Raw genomic sequence first — 16,842 nt, forward strand, 5'->3', positions numbered from 1 at the left:
GTTGTTTATACGCCTATCTTCACTCTCCTTGGCTGGAATTGTCCCACCTGATCTTGCCTCCTCCCGACTGCCTTCCATTTGTTAATACATTTATTTTCATTGTTAGAGCGGCCCCTAGAGTATCTGGTGAAAATAATGGATAATCTGTACGCGTCGGCACATTCTACGGAAACCTGCATGGAAAACGTCTTCTTTGAGAAAAGGCAGTTTGCGTGCGTCCGTTCACCTCGCCTCCTCAAAACCCATTAGAGGAGAAGGTTAGAGGGGCGGGACCTCTGACTTTCTCATCCAATGGGTTTAAGAAGGAGGCGAGGAGAGCGGACACGAGGAGGATGCAACTGACATTATCCCTATGAAGTCATGAGAGTTTTATGGTTAGTGACCAAGACAGCCTTTATTGTGTTACATTATTTCGTGGTGTGTGTGTCAACCTTGAGCAAGGGTGTATGACGTTCAATTTACTTTATTGCGGTGTGGAAAGTTGTATTTTATTAGGATTTTAGGGAAACATTTGGACATAATTCACATTTGAATAATCACACTTGGTTCCCAAAATAAATTAATGTTCATACACAATCTTACAAATTTCCACAACATAAAACAATATTTTCTGTCCACTATCATTGCTCCTCGCAAATTCAGAGAAATGATTTCAAATATGTCCCGCTCTTCGATGTGGAGGAGTTTTAGAATTTGCCAATAACCGCTCGTCCAGGGTCAGCGGTTATAGGTTAAAATTTGGGATTGGGCAATTTGACGCCAGACCGGTGGTGAGCGACTACTTCGGCCTCGAGCCGATGTGTAATCCGAGCACTTCCGAAAGATAAATCGTGGTCTCATTTCATTGGACAAGATCTCGTCCAATGAGCCACGGCCATCTGTGCAGGAATAGGGAGTTAGAAATGATCATATTACCTGTTTCCTTCAGCGTTTATAACCGACTTTCAGTGAAAAGCAACACACACAGTTTACCTGTACAGCGGGACGGTGAAAGCATGAGGGTCGCAGTGGCAATATTAGCAGTTTTTGCATCGGTAGCTGTCACCATTGACGCTACTGTATACTTCAAGGAACAATTTCAGGATGGAGGTAAATGTGCCTTTTGCTTTTCTGATCATTCTTAAAATGTTTCTATATGATAGATAATGGTTTGGGGATCAAGGGCCCATACCGTACCTCTTTTCTAGAGCAATTTGATATTTTAATCAACCATCTATGTTCTTTATGTGTGGAATAGTCAATATCCAGGCTATGGACTCCATTATGTCATTTTTATTGTTGAAACAACTTTTCAGTAATGTGGAACATGAGCTGTACACCCTGTTCGCCAGGGCATCTTTAAAGGGAATGGATATCATAAAATATCATTATGGTCAGCCTTTTTACACTGATCACTGTGTAGAAGACACACACCTTTTTTTATTTAGAAAAACACATTTTGTAATAGTATCAAAGGGAAACAAATTTGTGTTTTTCTTCTCAAAGTATATGATTCAGCAGTACACTGATCTGATCATAAGAAGTTCTTTCACTTGGCTACTTTGACAGCCTGCAGTATTTATTCAATCATGTGATCTTTATTTAACTAGGCAAGTCAGTTAAAAAACAATTGTTATTTACAATGACGGCCTACCCTGGCCAAACCCTCCCCTAACCCGGACGATGCTGGGCCAATTGTGCGCCACCCTATGGGACTCCCGATCACGACCAGTTGTGGTACAGCCCGGGAACGAACCAGGGCCTGTAGTGACTCCTGTAGCACTGAGATGCAGTGCCTTAGACTGCTGCGCCACTCGAGAGACTTCCCTAGATCTTGACTAATCAGATTGTAAATGTTGTTTTCAGATGCATGGAAGAGTCGGTGGCTTGTATCAGAGCACAAGTCAGACTATGGCGAGTGGAAACTGACTGCTGGGAAGTTTTATGGTGACGCTGAGGCCGATAAAGGTGAGCTGAATGGGAATATATTGTAGTTTGATCACGGCAAGATGTTTCAATATGGAGATTTTTCCAGATCCTTCACTAAGTCTGAGTTTGCATATGCCAAATGGTTGCAAATGGCTCCTTAGATTGTGGATTGTTCTAAATGTAAAATGTATTCTCTAGTCTCAACCCTAATCAAAATGTAACCCACATGACACACAGTACAGTATCACTATGCATCACTCACTTCCTATACCTGGGTTCAATTAAACCTACTGATGCTAATGTGTCTTACCTGTCTCGCAGGTCTCCAGACCAGCCAGGATGCCCGTTTCTATGCTGTCTCCAGTCGCTTTGAACCCTTCAGCAACGAGGGAAAGTCCCTGGTGGTCCAGTTCACTGTCAAACACGAGCAGAAGATTGACTGTGGGGGCGGATATGTCAAAATCTTCCCAGCAGACCTAGACCAGGCAGCTATGCACGGGGACTCGCAGTATTACATCATGTTTGGTGAGTGTGTGCAGAGCACCACTAGTTTTTCTGACTGAGGAGTGACTTTAAGTCAGAGATGAATCCCTCTCTGTTATTTTCGTGACCCTCGGTCATTTACATTTTAGTCATTTAGCAGAGACATTCATTCAGTGAGACATTTTTAGAAATGCCTGAATTTTACTGGTAGATTCTGTATTTTATTGACCTAGCAATCAATAGATTAAGTTCTTTACCCATCCGTCCCACAGGGCCTGACATCTGTGGCTACAGCACCAAGAAGGTTCATGTCATCTTCAACTACAAAGGCAAGAACCACCTCATCAAGAAAGAAATCAAATGCAAGGTGTGCCATTTTAAATCCCTCAGCATTGCATTCCTTTACTGCATATTACCTGCCAGGCCTTACCTCTAACCTCTGCTGCTCTCCCCTTTGTCTTTTCAGGATGACGAGCTGACTCATCTGTACACTCTGATCCTGAACCCGGACCAGACATACGAGGTGAAGATCAACAATGAGAAGGTGGAGTCAGGCACTCTGGAGGATGACTGGGACATTTTGCCCCCAAAGACTGTCAAGGACCCTGAGGCCAAGAAGCCAGAGGACTGGGACGACAGGGCCAAAATCGACGACCCTACCGACACCAAGCCAGAGGTGAGCGTCTTTGAATGAAGAGATTTGATCAAACATAAACCAGCATGGATATAAGTCCTATCACAATCAGGTTTGAGAAATGTTATGCAAAGTCCACAGTAACATCTAAGGAGAGGTACTGCTATTGGGAATGACAAAGTAATGAAGAGGTGGGGTACTTGTTTTCATTGGTGTCCAGGCAGTACTGTTTCGCTATTCAGCCCAGTGCATCTAGTCAGAAAACACAGTTCCATCAATCCACTTCGTAAAATGGACAGATGATGCCAAAGTTTCCCCAAGGCTAGTTACTCTTACATAAAGGCCACAAAATGGAATCAGCACAGCCTATAACTAGTTGATAGGTATCACTTTTGATTTTGCCACAGTATGGACCCATTGTGTTTAACAAATGGTCTTCCTGCATTTAACAGTAAATGGACTAAGGCCAATGAGCATGAGTTTTATTTGGTCCTGGTTTAGTTTCAGGAGTGATCTCTTTTGTCCAAAGCACATTGTTTAGTTCTACCACTGACCAAGTTCTAACTAATATTGAACTTTCTCTCTAGGACTGGGAGAAGCCCGAGAACATCCCTGACCCTGATGCTAAGATCCCTGATGACTGGGATGTGGACATGGATGGCGAGTGGGAGCCTCCTATGATCCCCAACCCGGAGTACCAGGTACACACTGAGTTTGTACCAGTTGCTGATAACATTTAAATATAACTTTCATGAATAAAGTTATAAATGCTTATTAAACCTGTTATGTTAATACGTTCTAGAATACTCATGTATGCATAGCATATACTTATAAATAGTTTAATTCTTATGAATAAGTTATCATAGTGTTTTCCTTCCATGATTTAAATCTGCATTATACAGCTAGTGCACCACAGGTAGTCTTATATCTGGCCTTATCTTTCCAGGGAGAGTGGAAGGCAAAGCAGATTGACAACCCTGAGTACAAAGGTGCCTGGGTGCACCCTGAGATCGATAACCCTGAGTACACAGCCGATGCCTCCATCTACAAGTTTGACAACATTGGAGTATTGGGTCTGGACCTGTGGCAGGTATGTTAGACTTCAGACAATGAATGTGAATGTTGTTGGTGAAGGGTAATTATGGGCTTGACGTTAAAGTTGTTTGTCTCTTTATAGGTGAAGTCTGGCACCATCTTTGACAACTTCCTGATCGGTGATGATATAAAAGAGGCTGAGGAGTTTGGAAACGAGACATGGGGAGCTACAAAGGTAGGATTTTTTTTATTTTCATAATATGTTTCTGTTTTTCACAAGTTAGTATGAGTTCAGTTTGATATTCATTTTCAAATGTAAGACAGAAATACACCAGTCCCACAGCACTCTCTCTCAATGACCCATTTTCCTTCTTCGCAAAACAGGAACCAGAAAAGAAAATGAAGGATGCACAGGAGGAGGAGGAGAGGAAAGCGAGAGAAGAAGAGGAGGAGAAGAGCAAGAAGGACACTGCTGATGATGAGGGGGATGAAGACGAAGATGAGGATGAGCCAGAGGAGGAGGACGATGACAGCCCAACGGAAGAGGAGGAAGGGGAAGATCCCAAGCAGGACAAGGACGAGTTGTAAATGAAACCGGATAGAGAACGTGTCTGTCCTGCCCAATCTCCTCGCCGATGGAGTGACTGCTGTGCATCATCACATTGAGTAATACCCTATGGACTTGGCACTCCTGTGGAAACCTATTTTTCAGGTGTAGGGGTGGGAAAGGGGCAGGCAATGTTTGCCTTTTTTAGAGGTTCACTTTTTTTTTTTGAAAGAGTTTAGGGTTGAAGAACTGGGTTTAAGTTTTTAGTTTCTGTCAGTTTAATTTAAGATATTTTCCCCTTTGTTCAGAATGTGGTCTATCATGTCCATGTGTCCTACAGTTGCTCTAGGTGCTGCTGCCACCGGCTCCCTTGCTTTTATCATCAGCTACCATCAGTTCATCCCTTCAGTGTCAAAGAAAATGATTATTTCCCCATATTTGTCATCAATCTTACCAGATGTTGTCTATGTTGGGAAACAAATCAGGGGCATATCAGTTGTCCTTTCTTTACTTTTTTTCTAAATGATTTATTTTTATACAGTTGTATGCAGTACTGTACTATACATTATTAACATCTGTTTAATTTATTCCCACGATCATCCTCTGTATGTCCACCATGCTCTGTGTTGTACGTGTTGGCCCGCAGGCCTTGCTTTAGTTGTATGGCAGCTGCAGAGATGACTGTATGAGACTTAAGGATCTAAACTGTGACTCAGTCTTTTTTTGTTTGTTTCTCAAAACATGCGACTGTCCCCATGGCACACTGTCTTTGAGTTTCAGTAAATAAATGAAGCTTTTTCTTTCAACAACACTGTAAGTATTTCTAGAAAAGTTAGATTGCTTCTGATTTTGTGATATGGGTTGGTCTTAGCATTTCTAAAATGGGGTTGAAGACCTACTGTAGACACGCTGTCAACAGTATCAAAGTGGATATCTCTAAATGTGTCTTGTGATGCTGATCTGGACATTTGCCTGAAGGCCGAGATACTACTAAGGCAAGTAGAGTTGACACAGTAGCAAAACCTTTAAATGAGTAGAGACACTCTTGACCATGCTTGAGTGTGTTTTCCCATCCTGAGGACACGGCCGTTTCGCCTAAACTGTATTCTGGGACAATCCATACACGGATACTTAAATGCATGCAATTTTGACATTACTCAACATATATATATATATATATATATATATATATATATATATATATATATATATATATATATAAAAACTCTTTGTTTCCATTCTAAGTTTACAATTCCCTGACTGATACTTTAATGAATGAATATTTCTCTGTCAGTCATGTTTTAAATGCTCTTTTAAATCCCCCAAAATAATTGACTAAGTCACTTTGTTTTAAGAGGTGGGACTAGACGGCATTTGATATTGGGTAAACCATCACAGGCACGTGCCATCGATGGGTGGTTATTTAGATCCACGAGGTACAGTATACCCCCTAGCAGTATGTCTTGTCTCAGGTCGCAAGTAGATGGCGTCTGACTACACTACAACACAACCAATACAGCGAGATAGCTGAGTCACAGAACTAGGTAGGCTACTGTGGAAAAAGCAACAGTACAGAAACGGGTGTGAACACGGTTACAGAAGCACTTGGCAATTATCAGGAATCGTCTTGAAGATGTTGTCCATAACGTTGAAGACGCTTCAGCAGCAAACGTTTAACATCGAAATAGATCCAGAACTAACGGTGAGTAGTGGAAGTTAGTGACTCCGGTAAATACGCTTGAGGCCGGGGGACAGGGGCTAGGAGCAACCAGGGCCTTGGCCAATGCGATCTAATCAGGAGAGGGGGGTGCTGTTTTAGATCATGTTTTCGTTGTTCATGTCACATTGTAACTGTTTGGTGTTGGTGTCAAATCGCGATTTTCGTTGCGTTTGAGAGATTACTTGGCTGTATGCTCATGAATGACGATGCAAGATTTCACGAGCCTGGTATAGGTACCTCGGAGGCGCACTCGTGTACCCCTAATTCTGGACTGTAGGAATCGGGTGGAGGGGGGCGTTCTGTACATTTGTTATGACAAAGGTGTGTATTTGTTTATACACTTTAGGCCTATATCGAATTAATGTTTTGTATAATTGAGGCTGTTAAATTACCCACCTCTGGCAATAACAGTAAATGAGTAGACTAATAATATTAGAATAATAATGATAGTAATAATGAATACAAATATGCATTTGATATCATCTACATTACAACTATTCATTTTCTCTATAGAAATAACGCCATACCCAATTAGCGGGCTATCGATTATTACAATTTATTTAAAAAAATGATAACTACACAATATTATGACTGATTGTTGTTTTCAATACTTTTCTAGTGTCAGCACATAGTCTGCTTTGCATATTCATCTGCTCTATATGCTTGGCTTAATTTACAGGCGATGTTTCCCGTTTAGAATGCAACTACCAGAACACCTCACCTAGCAGTAACCTCTAGGGTTCTACCTTAAGAGTTGCGTTCTACTATAGCACTGCTGTCAATGACAATGCTTTCCCTGTCAACTCACCTGGTAAAAAGGTGTAGCTACATACACCTGATTAGCAAGACCCGGATTTGTTTAATCGGGTGTGTTAGCAGTAGCACAGGTCTTGAACAAAAGCCTGCATACCCCGAGGATCCACGGGATCAGGATTGCTTTAGTGTAACCTTTAGATGTAAATAGTAGTACTGAAAGTGCCCACTAAAGGCCTTAAGTATGGCTGTGCACAAGCTATGGTATCTGTGTTATAAACTCTTTCTCTAGGCCTTTAGCGCTGATTGACTGACAGGTAGAATACATTACTGGCAACAACACTGTGGTTAGCAACTCTACAGCTCCGTTTTAAAACGGGAACGTTTATTACTGTATCATTAATGTGTGTAGTGCATGTCAACTTTAAAAATACATTAATGGTGTATCACATAAGGGAATGTAGATCGATTGAAATGCATCTGTCTAAGAATGTATCTGTATACTTCCTCGAAGCACTCACAACAAGGTGAAGTAATGACTGAACGTGAATGACAGTTTTTCACTCCAAATCCCATAATCCTCTGCTTTATGACTGAGATGAGACATATCATGTGTCACCATGTTAGGTTCAGTGGAGATGATCAGAATGTCCTGCCCATAGAGATACAAGTAAATGGGCTCTATCTCTAGTCCTGTTTAACAGTGTGTCATTATGTCATTCTGTTATTGGCAGGTAAAAGCCCTGAAGGAGAAGATTGAGGTTGAGAAAGGGAAGGTCGGCTATCCAGCTGCAGGGCAAAAGCTCATTTATTCAGGTAAGCGAGGCATCTTATCTCTAACTGCGTTGTCATCTGGAATGTTGTAGCCTATGTATTTAATTTAACAGGTTCTTCTTGTTGGGTTATTATAGGCAAAATCTTGAATGATGACATACCTTTAAAAGACTACAAAATTGATGAGAAAAACTTTGTGGTGGTCATGGTTACAAAGGTAAGATTTCAACACTGTTTGAATGAATTGTTTGGTAACCATTCATATGTGAGGATAATATGGAAATGATTCCTTTATAGTAAACTTTAATAAAGGACAAACAAGACAGCCATTAATGTGATAATAATACTGTCATTACAGCGTTAATGATAGTAAAAGCAGGAGTTTATCATTTGTATTATCTAAAGATGAGATAGTTGTTTGTAGTCACTGTGGTCATCTCTGGGCAGTCCTTTTTGTTGTCTCCCTACAGCCCAAACCTCCAGCTCCTCCACAGATTTCTCCTCAGGCAACCCCAGCCCCAGCCTCTAGCCCTGCTCCCTCCCCTGCACCTCCTGTTGTTTCTGGGCTGTCCCTGTCAGACATTACCTGTTCTACCTCTCCTGCCCCCATGGAGATTTCAAACCTCTCCCCTACACCCACACCCGCCCCTGCCTCAAACCCCACAAAATCTGTGGAGCCCTCCACACCCCCATCCCCTGCACCAGCCCCTGCTTCTATTCCCCCTGAAGCTCTGGGGGCCAGTGCAGCACCTGCCGCAGCAGCATGCCCCGTCCCTGTCTCACCCTCAGAGGACAAGCCTCACGGGGAGCACGCCGAACTGCCCCTCGCCACAGCGCCAGCCCTCTCCTCCTCTAGGTATTGACATATGATAACATATTTTAGATGGCTACCATATTTTTTGTTAATAAATGTCTGTTTTAATCAATGCTTTTTTTATATATAAATGGGATCTGTTTTAATCAATGCTTTTTCTCTCAACAGCCTTGTTGATGACTTAAGCCTCTTGGAAGAAGCAGCATCAATACTGGGTAATGAAGAGTCTAGTCTAATCTTTCACATCACAATATCGTTCTTCGTCTTCCCGTTGATTTGTGACCCTGTATCTTATTCCCCTCTCTCGCTGCGAGCCCAGTGACAGGACAAGCGTATGAGAATCTGGTGTCTGAAATCATGTCTATGGGATATGAAAGGGAACAGGTTATTGCAGCGCTGCGAGCCAGTTACAACAACCCAGACAGAGCCGTGGAGTACCTGCTAATGGTGAATTTCTCTCCTATCAGTGATTTCATGGTAAATTAGTGTATTATTACCTGGAAGCAGTGGAGACAATTCTAACTTTACATCACATTCTTTTCCATCTGAAAACTCAGTGCCAGACTCTACTGACAATCTGACAGCAGAATGCACACATAATACAAAAGGATTTTCAGTCCCAAAGCTGTACACAGTTCACGGTGTGTTTATCCATCTATGTCCCTTACAATGAGAAGCTCTTTGATCACTTGCAAAAGAGCAATATAAATGCACTTCATTAGTATTATTTCATTTTCCTGAGGGATCATAAATTCTTCTCTCCACATCCTCCAGGGGATTCCGTCCGAGGCTGACCTTCCACCAGTGGAAGCGCTCCAACCCACAGCTCCGGCCAACCTCAATCCCACTGCCCCAGTTCCTGCCCCAGCCTCTGCTCCAGCCACAGATATAGCCCAGCCCCCACCAGCAGCCACCAGTGAGACCCCCCCCCCCCTCTTCTGTTGTTCTTTTACCAGGCCTATGTTGCTCTCATACCAACCAATCATTTCTCTGGACACACACTGCCAGGCCCGGTCCTGGCTGTTCTGCCGCCTTAGGCGATACAAAAAAGTTGACGCCCTCCTTTCCCCGCAAAACTAGAATAGTGTAGCCTACGGTGTCGGCCCGCAATGCAATTTTATGAAAGCCAATCCATGTCGTACAGTTTGTAAAACAGGCAGTTGCATTTACTTTATTTAGCCTAGTCCTGATTCCTAATCAAGGCTTAATTAAAACCAATAATTTTGTCTATTTAAGATCTGCATATCATCTACCCAAATTTATCAGGAGTTATTTTGCACCTATTTGCAATCAGAATCAATGTGTTTACACAGCGGGAAACGCAGAAGTATTTTCTTCGCTATGATCAGACGAATAGGCCTACAATTGAAATGACTGATTCGTTACAATTTAGCCCACGGAGTGAAACTCTCGGACAGCAGTCGTGAATAACTTAATTTTATTCCATATTGTACATTTTATTTTAACCTGATCTGTTTTTAGGATGTGGTGTTTGTTAACCTTTTAGTGCAGTGGGCTAAATCAGGGTCACACAGAGTGTTTCTTGGTAGTCTTAAACAAATCTACTTTGAAACTAAAGTATACACCTCACACACATGGTTATGGGCTTAAAACCTGTTTGGGGTAGGGGGCAGTATTGAGAATTTTGGAAAAAATATGTTCCCATTTTTAACTGCCTCCTACACCAACTCAGAAGCTAGAATATGCATATTATTGTTCAGGTTTGGATAGAAAACACTCTGAATTTTCTAAAACTGTTTGAATGGTGTCTGTGAGTATAACAGAACTCCTATGGCAGGCAAAAACCTGACAAGGTTTCAAGCAGGAAGTACCCTGTCTGACAAGGAGTCGTGCGTCTTACCTCTTTTTATTGAAAAGTAAGGATCTTAGCTGTAACGTGACAATTCCCAGGGCTCCAATAGGCTCTCAGAGCCCGCGAAATAACTGAAGGTTTACGAGGGAACCTCAGGTTGAAATATATTATCGCCTTTTGTAAGTGGATGCTCGGAGGACCTTTCAATGATGCGCGTGCATGAGTCGCTTCTGAGGAGAAATTTTATTCGGCTGTTTAGGCTCAATGCATACTCCCGGTCGGAATATTAACACTTCTCTACGACATAAATGGCATAAAAATTGGTTTTAAACATCGGTTGACATGCTTCGAAGTACGGTAATGGAATATTTAGACATTTTTGACACGCCAATGCGCCATGCGCGACACCGCGAAGAAGCATTCTAGAACTCACGAACAAAACGTCGCTGTTTGGATATAACGATGGATTATTTGGGACCAAACCAACATTTGTTATTGAAGTAGAAGTCCTGGCAGTGTATTCTGATGAAGAACAAGCAAGGTAAGAACATTTTTCTTATAGGAAATGTGATTTTGGTGGAGGCTGACCTGGGTGGGTGTCTAAATAGCTAGCCCTGTAATGCCGGGCTATGTACTTAGATTATTGCAAAATGTGCTTCATCCGAAAAGCTATTTTAAAATCGGACATATCGAGTGCATAGAGGGGTAATGTATCTATAATTCTTAAAATAATTGTTATGCTTTTTGTGAACGTTTATCGTGAGTAATTTAGCAAACTGTTAGTAAATTCACCGGAAGTTTGCGGTGGTTATGCTTTTTCTGAACGTCACATGCTAATGTAAAAAGCTGGTTTTTGATATAAATATGAACTTGATTGAACAGACATGCATGTATTGTATAACACAATGTCCTAGGTGTGTCATCTGATGAAGATTATAAAAGGTTAGTGCTGCATTTAGCTGTGGTTTGGGTTTATGTGACATGATATGCTAGCTTGAAAAATGGGTGTCTGATTTTTTCTGGCTGGGTACTCTGCTGACATAATCTAATGTTTTGCTTTCGTTGTAAAGCCTTTTTGAAATCGGACAGTGGGGTTAGATTAACGAGATTCTTGTCTTTAAATAGCTGTGAAATAGTCATATGTTTGAGAAATTGAAGTTATAGCATTTCTAACGATTCAAAAATCGCGCCACTGGATTTCAGTGGCTGTTACGTAGGTGGGACGAGTTCGTCCCACATGCCCCAGAGAGGTTAAGAAAAGAAGACACCTGTACCATGTCAGATATAGAGTTGAAATGTATTACATTTGAGTTCGCATCCCAATATTAGACTTCATATAAATCACAGAAGACTGAAATATAACAAACATTTTGTCGTAAAAAACAATAATTATTTATTAATTATAAAATTATGAAAAATATGAATAATATTCCACCCATGAGACCAAAGAGGGCACTTTTGGTCGTTGACTGCAGGAAAGGGCTACCATGCAAAGTAATATTCAAATCAAAACACGTTTTTTATTTGATAGGGCAACATTTAGACTATTTGATCAGAGATGTGCGTGATGTAAAAATAAAAGGTCTGTCCCATAACATTTTCATAAATATGGTCTCCAGTTTGTAGGCTACAAGTAAGCATTTCACTGTTAGTCCAGTCTAATGACACCTGTGCTGGGCCGGGTGCAGTGCACGCTGACACAGTCGCCAGGTGTACGGTGTTTCCTCCGACACATCGGTGCGGCTGGCTTCTGGGTTAAGTGGACATTGTGTCAAGAAGCAGGCCGGCTTGGTTGGGTTGTGTTTCGGAGGACGCACGGCTTTCGACCTTTGCCTCTCCCGAGTCCATACGGGAGTTGCAGCGATGAGACAGGACTGTAACTACCAATTGGATACCACGAAATTGGGGAGAAAAAGGGGTAGAAAAAAAATGAATGTTTACTAATTAATTACAAATGAAAAGTTGAAATGGATTGAGTCAATAAGTATTCATCCCCTTTGTTATGGCAAGCCTAAATAAGTTCAGAAGTAAAAATTTGCTTAACAAGTCACATAATAAGTTGGATGGATTCACTCTGTGTGCGATAATAGTGTTTAACATGATTTTTGAATGACTACCTCATCTTTGTAGCCCACACATTATCTTTAAGGTCTCTCAATCGAATTTCAAACACAGATTCAACCACAAAGACCAGGGAGGTTTTCCAATGCCTTGCAAAGGGCACCTTTAGGTAGATGGGTATAAATTATGATCAATGATCAACAACAAATTTGACAGAGCTTGAAGAATTTTGAAAATAATAATGGGCAAATGTTTTACAATCTAGGTGTGGAAAGCGCTTAGAGACTTACCTAGAAAAACTCACAGTTGTAATCGCTGCCAAAGGTAATTCTACAACGTATTGACTCAGGGGTGTGAATACTTATGTAAAGTCTCTATTTTCTATTTCATTTTCGATGCATTTGCAAAAATGTCAAAAAATATGTTTTTACTTTGTCATTGTGGGGTATTATGCATAGATGGGTAGAACAAAAAGTACTCCATTTTGAATTCAGGCTATAACGCAATTTTGGGGGAAATAAGTCAAGGGGTATGAATACTTTCTGAAGGCACCATATATACGTTTTCATAGTTTTTAGGCAGAATTATGTCTGGTGTTATGTGTTGGAGGTGTGTCTTGGTCAGTTTAGTTTGGAAAATGCAGCACTCGTCAATCTGCCACCCTAGGTGGCCGCCTAATCCTTCCTAATGGGCAGGCCAGCCCCTGCTGTCAGCTCAGTACTCTGTTTCATAGAAGTTTTTGAACTTTGTGCCCATTCTTGTTTTGCAACAGGCGCAGTGTCTTCAACCCAGCAGCCCCCCTCGTCTGGTGGGCTGACTGGTGGGCTAACTGGTGGGCTAACTGGTGGGCTAACTGGGGGGCTTACTGGTGGGCTTACTGGTGGCGGTACTGGGGGTGGGAACCCTCTCGAGTTCCTGAGGAACCAGCCACAATTCCAGCAGATGAGACAGATCATCCAGCAGAACCCAGCTCTTCTTCCTGCCCTGCTCCAGCAGCTGGGCAGAGATAACCCCCAGTTGCTGCAGGTTAGTGGGGAGACCGGACATCCCAGTGTCTGCATACTGTCTCTCTCTATCCACGTAGCCATGCTTATCAGCTTGGCTTTCCAGACACAAGCTGGACTGATGGAAGGCTGGGGATATTCTGTCGTTTAGATTCCGTTTTGTTTTAGCCTACTAAAAAGGAAATCCTATTTGTATTCGTAAGGGTTAGTAGGGAGACGTTCTTTCTTTGCAGCAAATTACCCAGCACCAGGAGAGGTTTGTGCAGATGCTGAACGAGCCTCAAGGAGGAGAGATGGTAGAGGAGGGAGCAGAGGCCCAGGGGGCGCCACAGACTAACTACATCCAGGTCACCCCACAAGAGAAGGAGGCCATCGAGAGGGTAGGGGTATTTATGGTTACTAATTATGATTTAACTCATTACATATTACGTTATCTATTGGTAAGCTCCCTGTGTGTTATTGGTTATGTGTTTCTGAGCTGACTGTTGCCAATGTGTTTTCATTACAGTTAAAAGCCTTGGGATTTCCAGAGGGACTTGTCATTCAAGCATATTTTGCATGTGAGAAGAACGAGAATCTAGCTGCCAATTTTCTGCTCCAACAAACATTTGATGACGAGTGAACGTGCCTGCGTTGGCATGAAGGGGAAGAATGGAGGGCTAGAGAATGAGTAATAGTGCTCCAGAATGTGCTTTTGAAGGAAGGAGTGGAAAAGGTTACCCAAAGTGACTGGTCTTCCAGGATGCTTTTCATTGGACAAAGACGTGATGTGTTGTTACTGTGAGCTAGGCCTTCTCCATTCTGAGTGTTAGATCTCCGTGGGCTCTCTCTCTCTCTCTCACTGCTGCTATTACTGCTCCTTGTGCCGTGTCCATCTATAGAGTTACAGTGGCACCTTGCCCTCACCATATATTGCTTTTCAACCCCCTCGCAAATAAAACCCCAAACATACATTAGCTGGTTGATTCATATTTGTTATGTGAGCCTCATCTCCTGGGAAAATATAATTGAGTGTCCTGTGATAAAATGACATAACCAACAAAATGGCCATGGAACTCAAGTGTGTTGTTTGTTTTATAGGCCGAGGCTGCTAATCCGACATTTCTCGACCCTCCTTTCTGACTACTAAAGGTCCCGAAGCTTCTGCGCATGTGTGGGATTCTTTACTCTACTCACAGTCTGCTCTTCTAATACAGAACCCCCCTTCACATTTCTCACTGTCAATTGTGAATTCTTAAAATTTTACCGGTGAAATGCCCATGCAGCATCTGCATACCAACCTTGTGATCTCAATCAGTTTCATGGTTGGATTTTCTTATACAGTGTTGTTTAGAAATATGTACAGTGTTGTTTAGAAATAGCTTACAGTGTTGTTTAGAAATAGCTTACAGTGTTGTTTAGAAATATGTACAGTGTTGTTTAGAAATATGTACAGTGTTGTTTAGAAATAGCTTACAGTGTTGTTTAGAAATATGTACAGTGTTGTTTAGAAATATTTACAGTGTTGTTTAGAAATATGTACAGTGTTGTTTAGAAATAGCTTACAGTGTTGTTTAGAAATATGTACAGTGTTGTTTAGAAATATGCACAGTGTTGTTTAGAAATAGCTTACAGTGTTGTTTAGAAATATGTACATTGTTGTTTAGAAATATGTACAGTGTTGTTTAGAAATAGCTTACAGTGTTGTTTAGAAATATGTACAGTGATTGAATTTTAGAGCAGATGGTGCTTAGTTTCAATCAAAGCAAATATTATGCCTAGTGGCGCACACTTGTGTTTTGGCCACATGAGAGAAAAATCCAACCCTTCACACAATCATCTTAAAATCTCATACGAAATTAGGTTTGTGTTTTTTGTCTTACAGTAACGTTATACTATGCTATTATATTCGGTTCTGTTATGTAGAATACTGTCATTATGTGATGTTGCAGACATTGATTCAGCATTGATCTAACTTTATTAATAAAGCCCCGTTCACCAGAGCAGAGAGTAGCCTGTTCTCTATGAGTAGAGCAGAGACTACGTAAAGTAGAGAATTCCACACACATGCAGAAGCTTCGGGACCTTTAGCTGTTGGGAAGAGGGTTCCAGAGTCCGCAGCCACTCCGTTGTTTTATTATTTGTCTCCACAAAGCTTCTTATTTCTCTCAGCTGATCATTACTGTCCAACTTTTCCAATATGTTTGTCTTCTTCAGACAAAGGGAACTGGGATATTTTGCCAATGAAGTGTCATATTAATGTTGGAGAGTTGCTTTGTCACTTTATTTGACTGTTACAAAGGGAACATTTCTTTGTAAAAGAAGGATGTTCTGTGATTGATTTGTCATCATATTGAAATGTTATAACACTGTAAAATGAGACATGGGAGGTAATACTGGATTTGGTTCCAGATGTGCCCCGGTGTACTTTCACTGTAAGGTACCAAATGATTTTACAAAAGGACGTTTTAGCCACATAGTTGTTATTTTTTTTCGATATCATTGCTCAACAGTTGAAGGCTAGTTGAAGCTGAAAGTCAATTGAGCCATGTCCCTAATATTATTTTATAATCACTTTAAGCATATAACAGGATTCTGTTCTCTCTGGACACTTTTTTGTGTGTGTTTTGATTGCCCCTGATCCTTAATGTATTATATCAAACGAAATCATGCTGCAAGTTTTTTATCCATGTAATTACTCTTTCATGCCTCGTGGTTTGTCTCGTTTTGTTGAAGAGTAATTGTTTGTTTGTGCAAAGTCATGTACAGCTTTCAAAGGTCTATTGTTAGTCAATATGTCATTTGTTTTTGCGTAGATGAGTGCCATAGGATTTATGTTGCCTATCAAAAGTAAACACCCATCTCATAAAAGGTGCTTGAGTGAAGGTAAGTTCTGGAAGTGCTATAAGCCAAAAGAAAACAAGTAAACATCCCACAAAACTGGCCTTGGTTTTTTATTTTTCTCTTGAGTGTAGATGGGAAAGATTGACCCAGCAGAGTTTCTGACTGTACATGGAGTTGATTTCTGCTTTTGCAAAATGAGGCACTTTAATGTGAAGACTGATGCTCTGAGATATGTAAGGTTGGTTAATTGCATGAGTTTATAACAGAGGCTCTAGCTGAGCTATGGCATGCTGTGGAACCACAGGAGTGATGATTTCAGCATCTAACTTTTAGTATTTTTTGTTTTGTTCTTTGAAACTACAATAAAGCAAAAGGGTTTTAGCCTTAAATGCACCACTTGAAGGTTTATTTAAGGTTATTATTTCAGTGTTATGTCAAATAAATAGCTTTTACAGAGCTTTAAAATGGTGTCA

The 16,842-nt window shown here is 41.2% G+C and overlaps 2 protein-coding genes across 2 annotated transcripts; both read left to right on the top strand.

Annotated features, from left to right (window-relative positions):
- Positions 1 to 902: 902 nt before the first annotated feature.
- LOC115158153 (calreticulin) lies at positions 903 to 5,416 on the top strand. The gene is made up of 9 exons (XM_029706769.1): positions 903 to 1,089; positions 1,846 to 1,947; positions 2,230 to 2,433; positions 2,664 to 2,758; positions 2,858 to 3,067; positions 3,613 to 3,726; positions 3,972 to 4,115; positions 4,203 to 4,295; positions 4,445 to 5,416. The coding sequence occupies exons 1-9, from the start codon at positions 903 to 905 to the stop codon at positions 4,646 to 4,648; spliced, it is 1,353 nt and encodes a 450-aa protein (XP_029562629.1). The 3' UTR covers positions 4,649 to 5,416.
- Positions 5,417 to 6,059: 643 nt separating this feature from the next.
- Positions 6,060 to 16,826, top strand: LOC115158152 (UV excision repair protein RAD23 homolog B). The gene is made up of 10 exons (XM_029706768.1): positions 6,060 to 6,309; positions 7,815 to 7,896; positions 7,992 to 8,071; positions 8,325 to 8,710; positions 8,837 to 8,883; positions 8,988 to 9,115; positions 9,443 to 9,584; positions 13,315 to 13,568; positions 13,780 to 13,926; positions 14,055 to 16,826. Exons 1-10 carry the CDS (start codon positions 6,241 to 6,243, stop codon positions 14,166 to 14,168), a joined length of 1,449 nt encoding a protein of 482 aa, XP_029562628.1. The 5' UTR covers positions 6,060 to 6,240; the 3' UTR covers positions 14,169 to 16,826.
- The last annotated feature ends 16 nt before the right edge of the window (positions 16,827 to 16,842 follow it).

This window comes from Salmo trutta, chromosome 22 (genome assembly GCF_901001165.1).
Source record: "Salmo trutta chromosome 22, fSalTru1.1, whole genome shotgun sequence".
Lineage (NCBI taxonomy): Eukaryota > Metazoa > Chordata > Actinopteri > Salmoniformes > Salmonidae > Salmo > Salmo trutta.

Bases quoted from the DNA above. Each gene is read 5' to 3' on its own strand.
- LOC115158153 (XM_029706769.1), top strand. From the start codon at position 903: ATGATCATATTACCTGTTTCCTTCAGCGTTTATAACCGACTTTCAGTG. The intron at 2,434-2,663 runs GTGAGTGTGTGC...TCCGTCCCACAG, and splicing joins GCAGTATTACATCATGTTTG to GGCCTGACATCTGTGGCTAC. The intron at 3,068-3,612 runs GTGAGCGTCTTT...CTTTCTCTCTAG, and splicing joins CTACCGACACCAAGCCAGAG to GACTGGGAGAAGCCCGAGAA.
- LOC115158152 (XM_029706768.1), top strand. From the start codon at position 6,241: ATGTTGTCCATAACGTTGAAGACGCTTCAGCAGCAAACGTTTAACATC. The intron at 7,897-7,991 runs GTAAGCGAGGCA...GGGTTATTATAG, and splicing joins GCAAAAGCTCATTTATTCAG to GCAAAATCTTGAATGATGAC. The intron at 8,072-8,324 runs GTAAGATTTCAA...GTCTCCCTACAG, and splicing joins TGGTGGTCATGGTTACAAAG to CCCAAACCTCCAGCTCCTCC.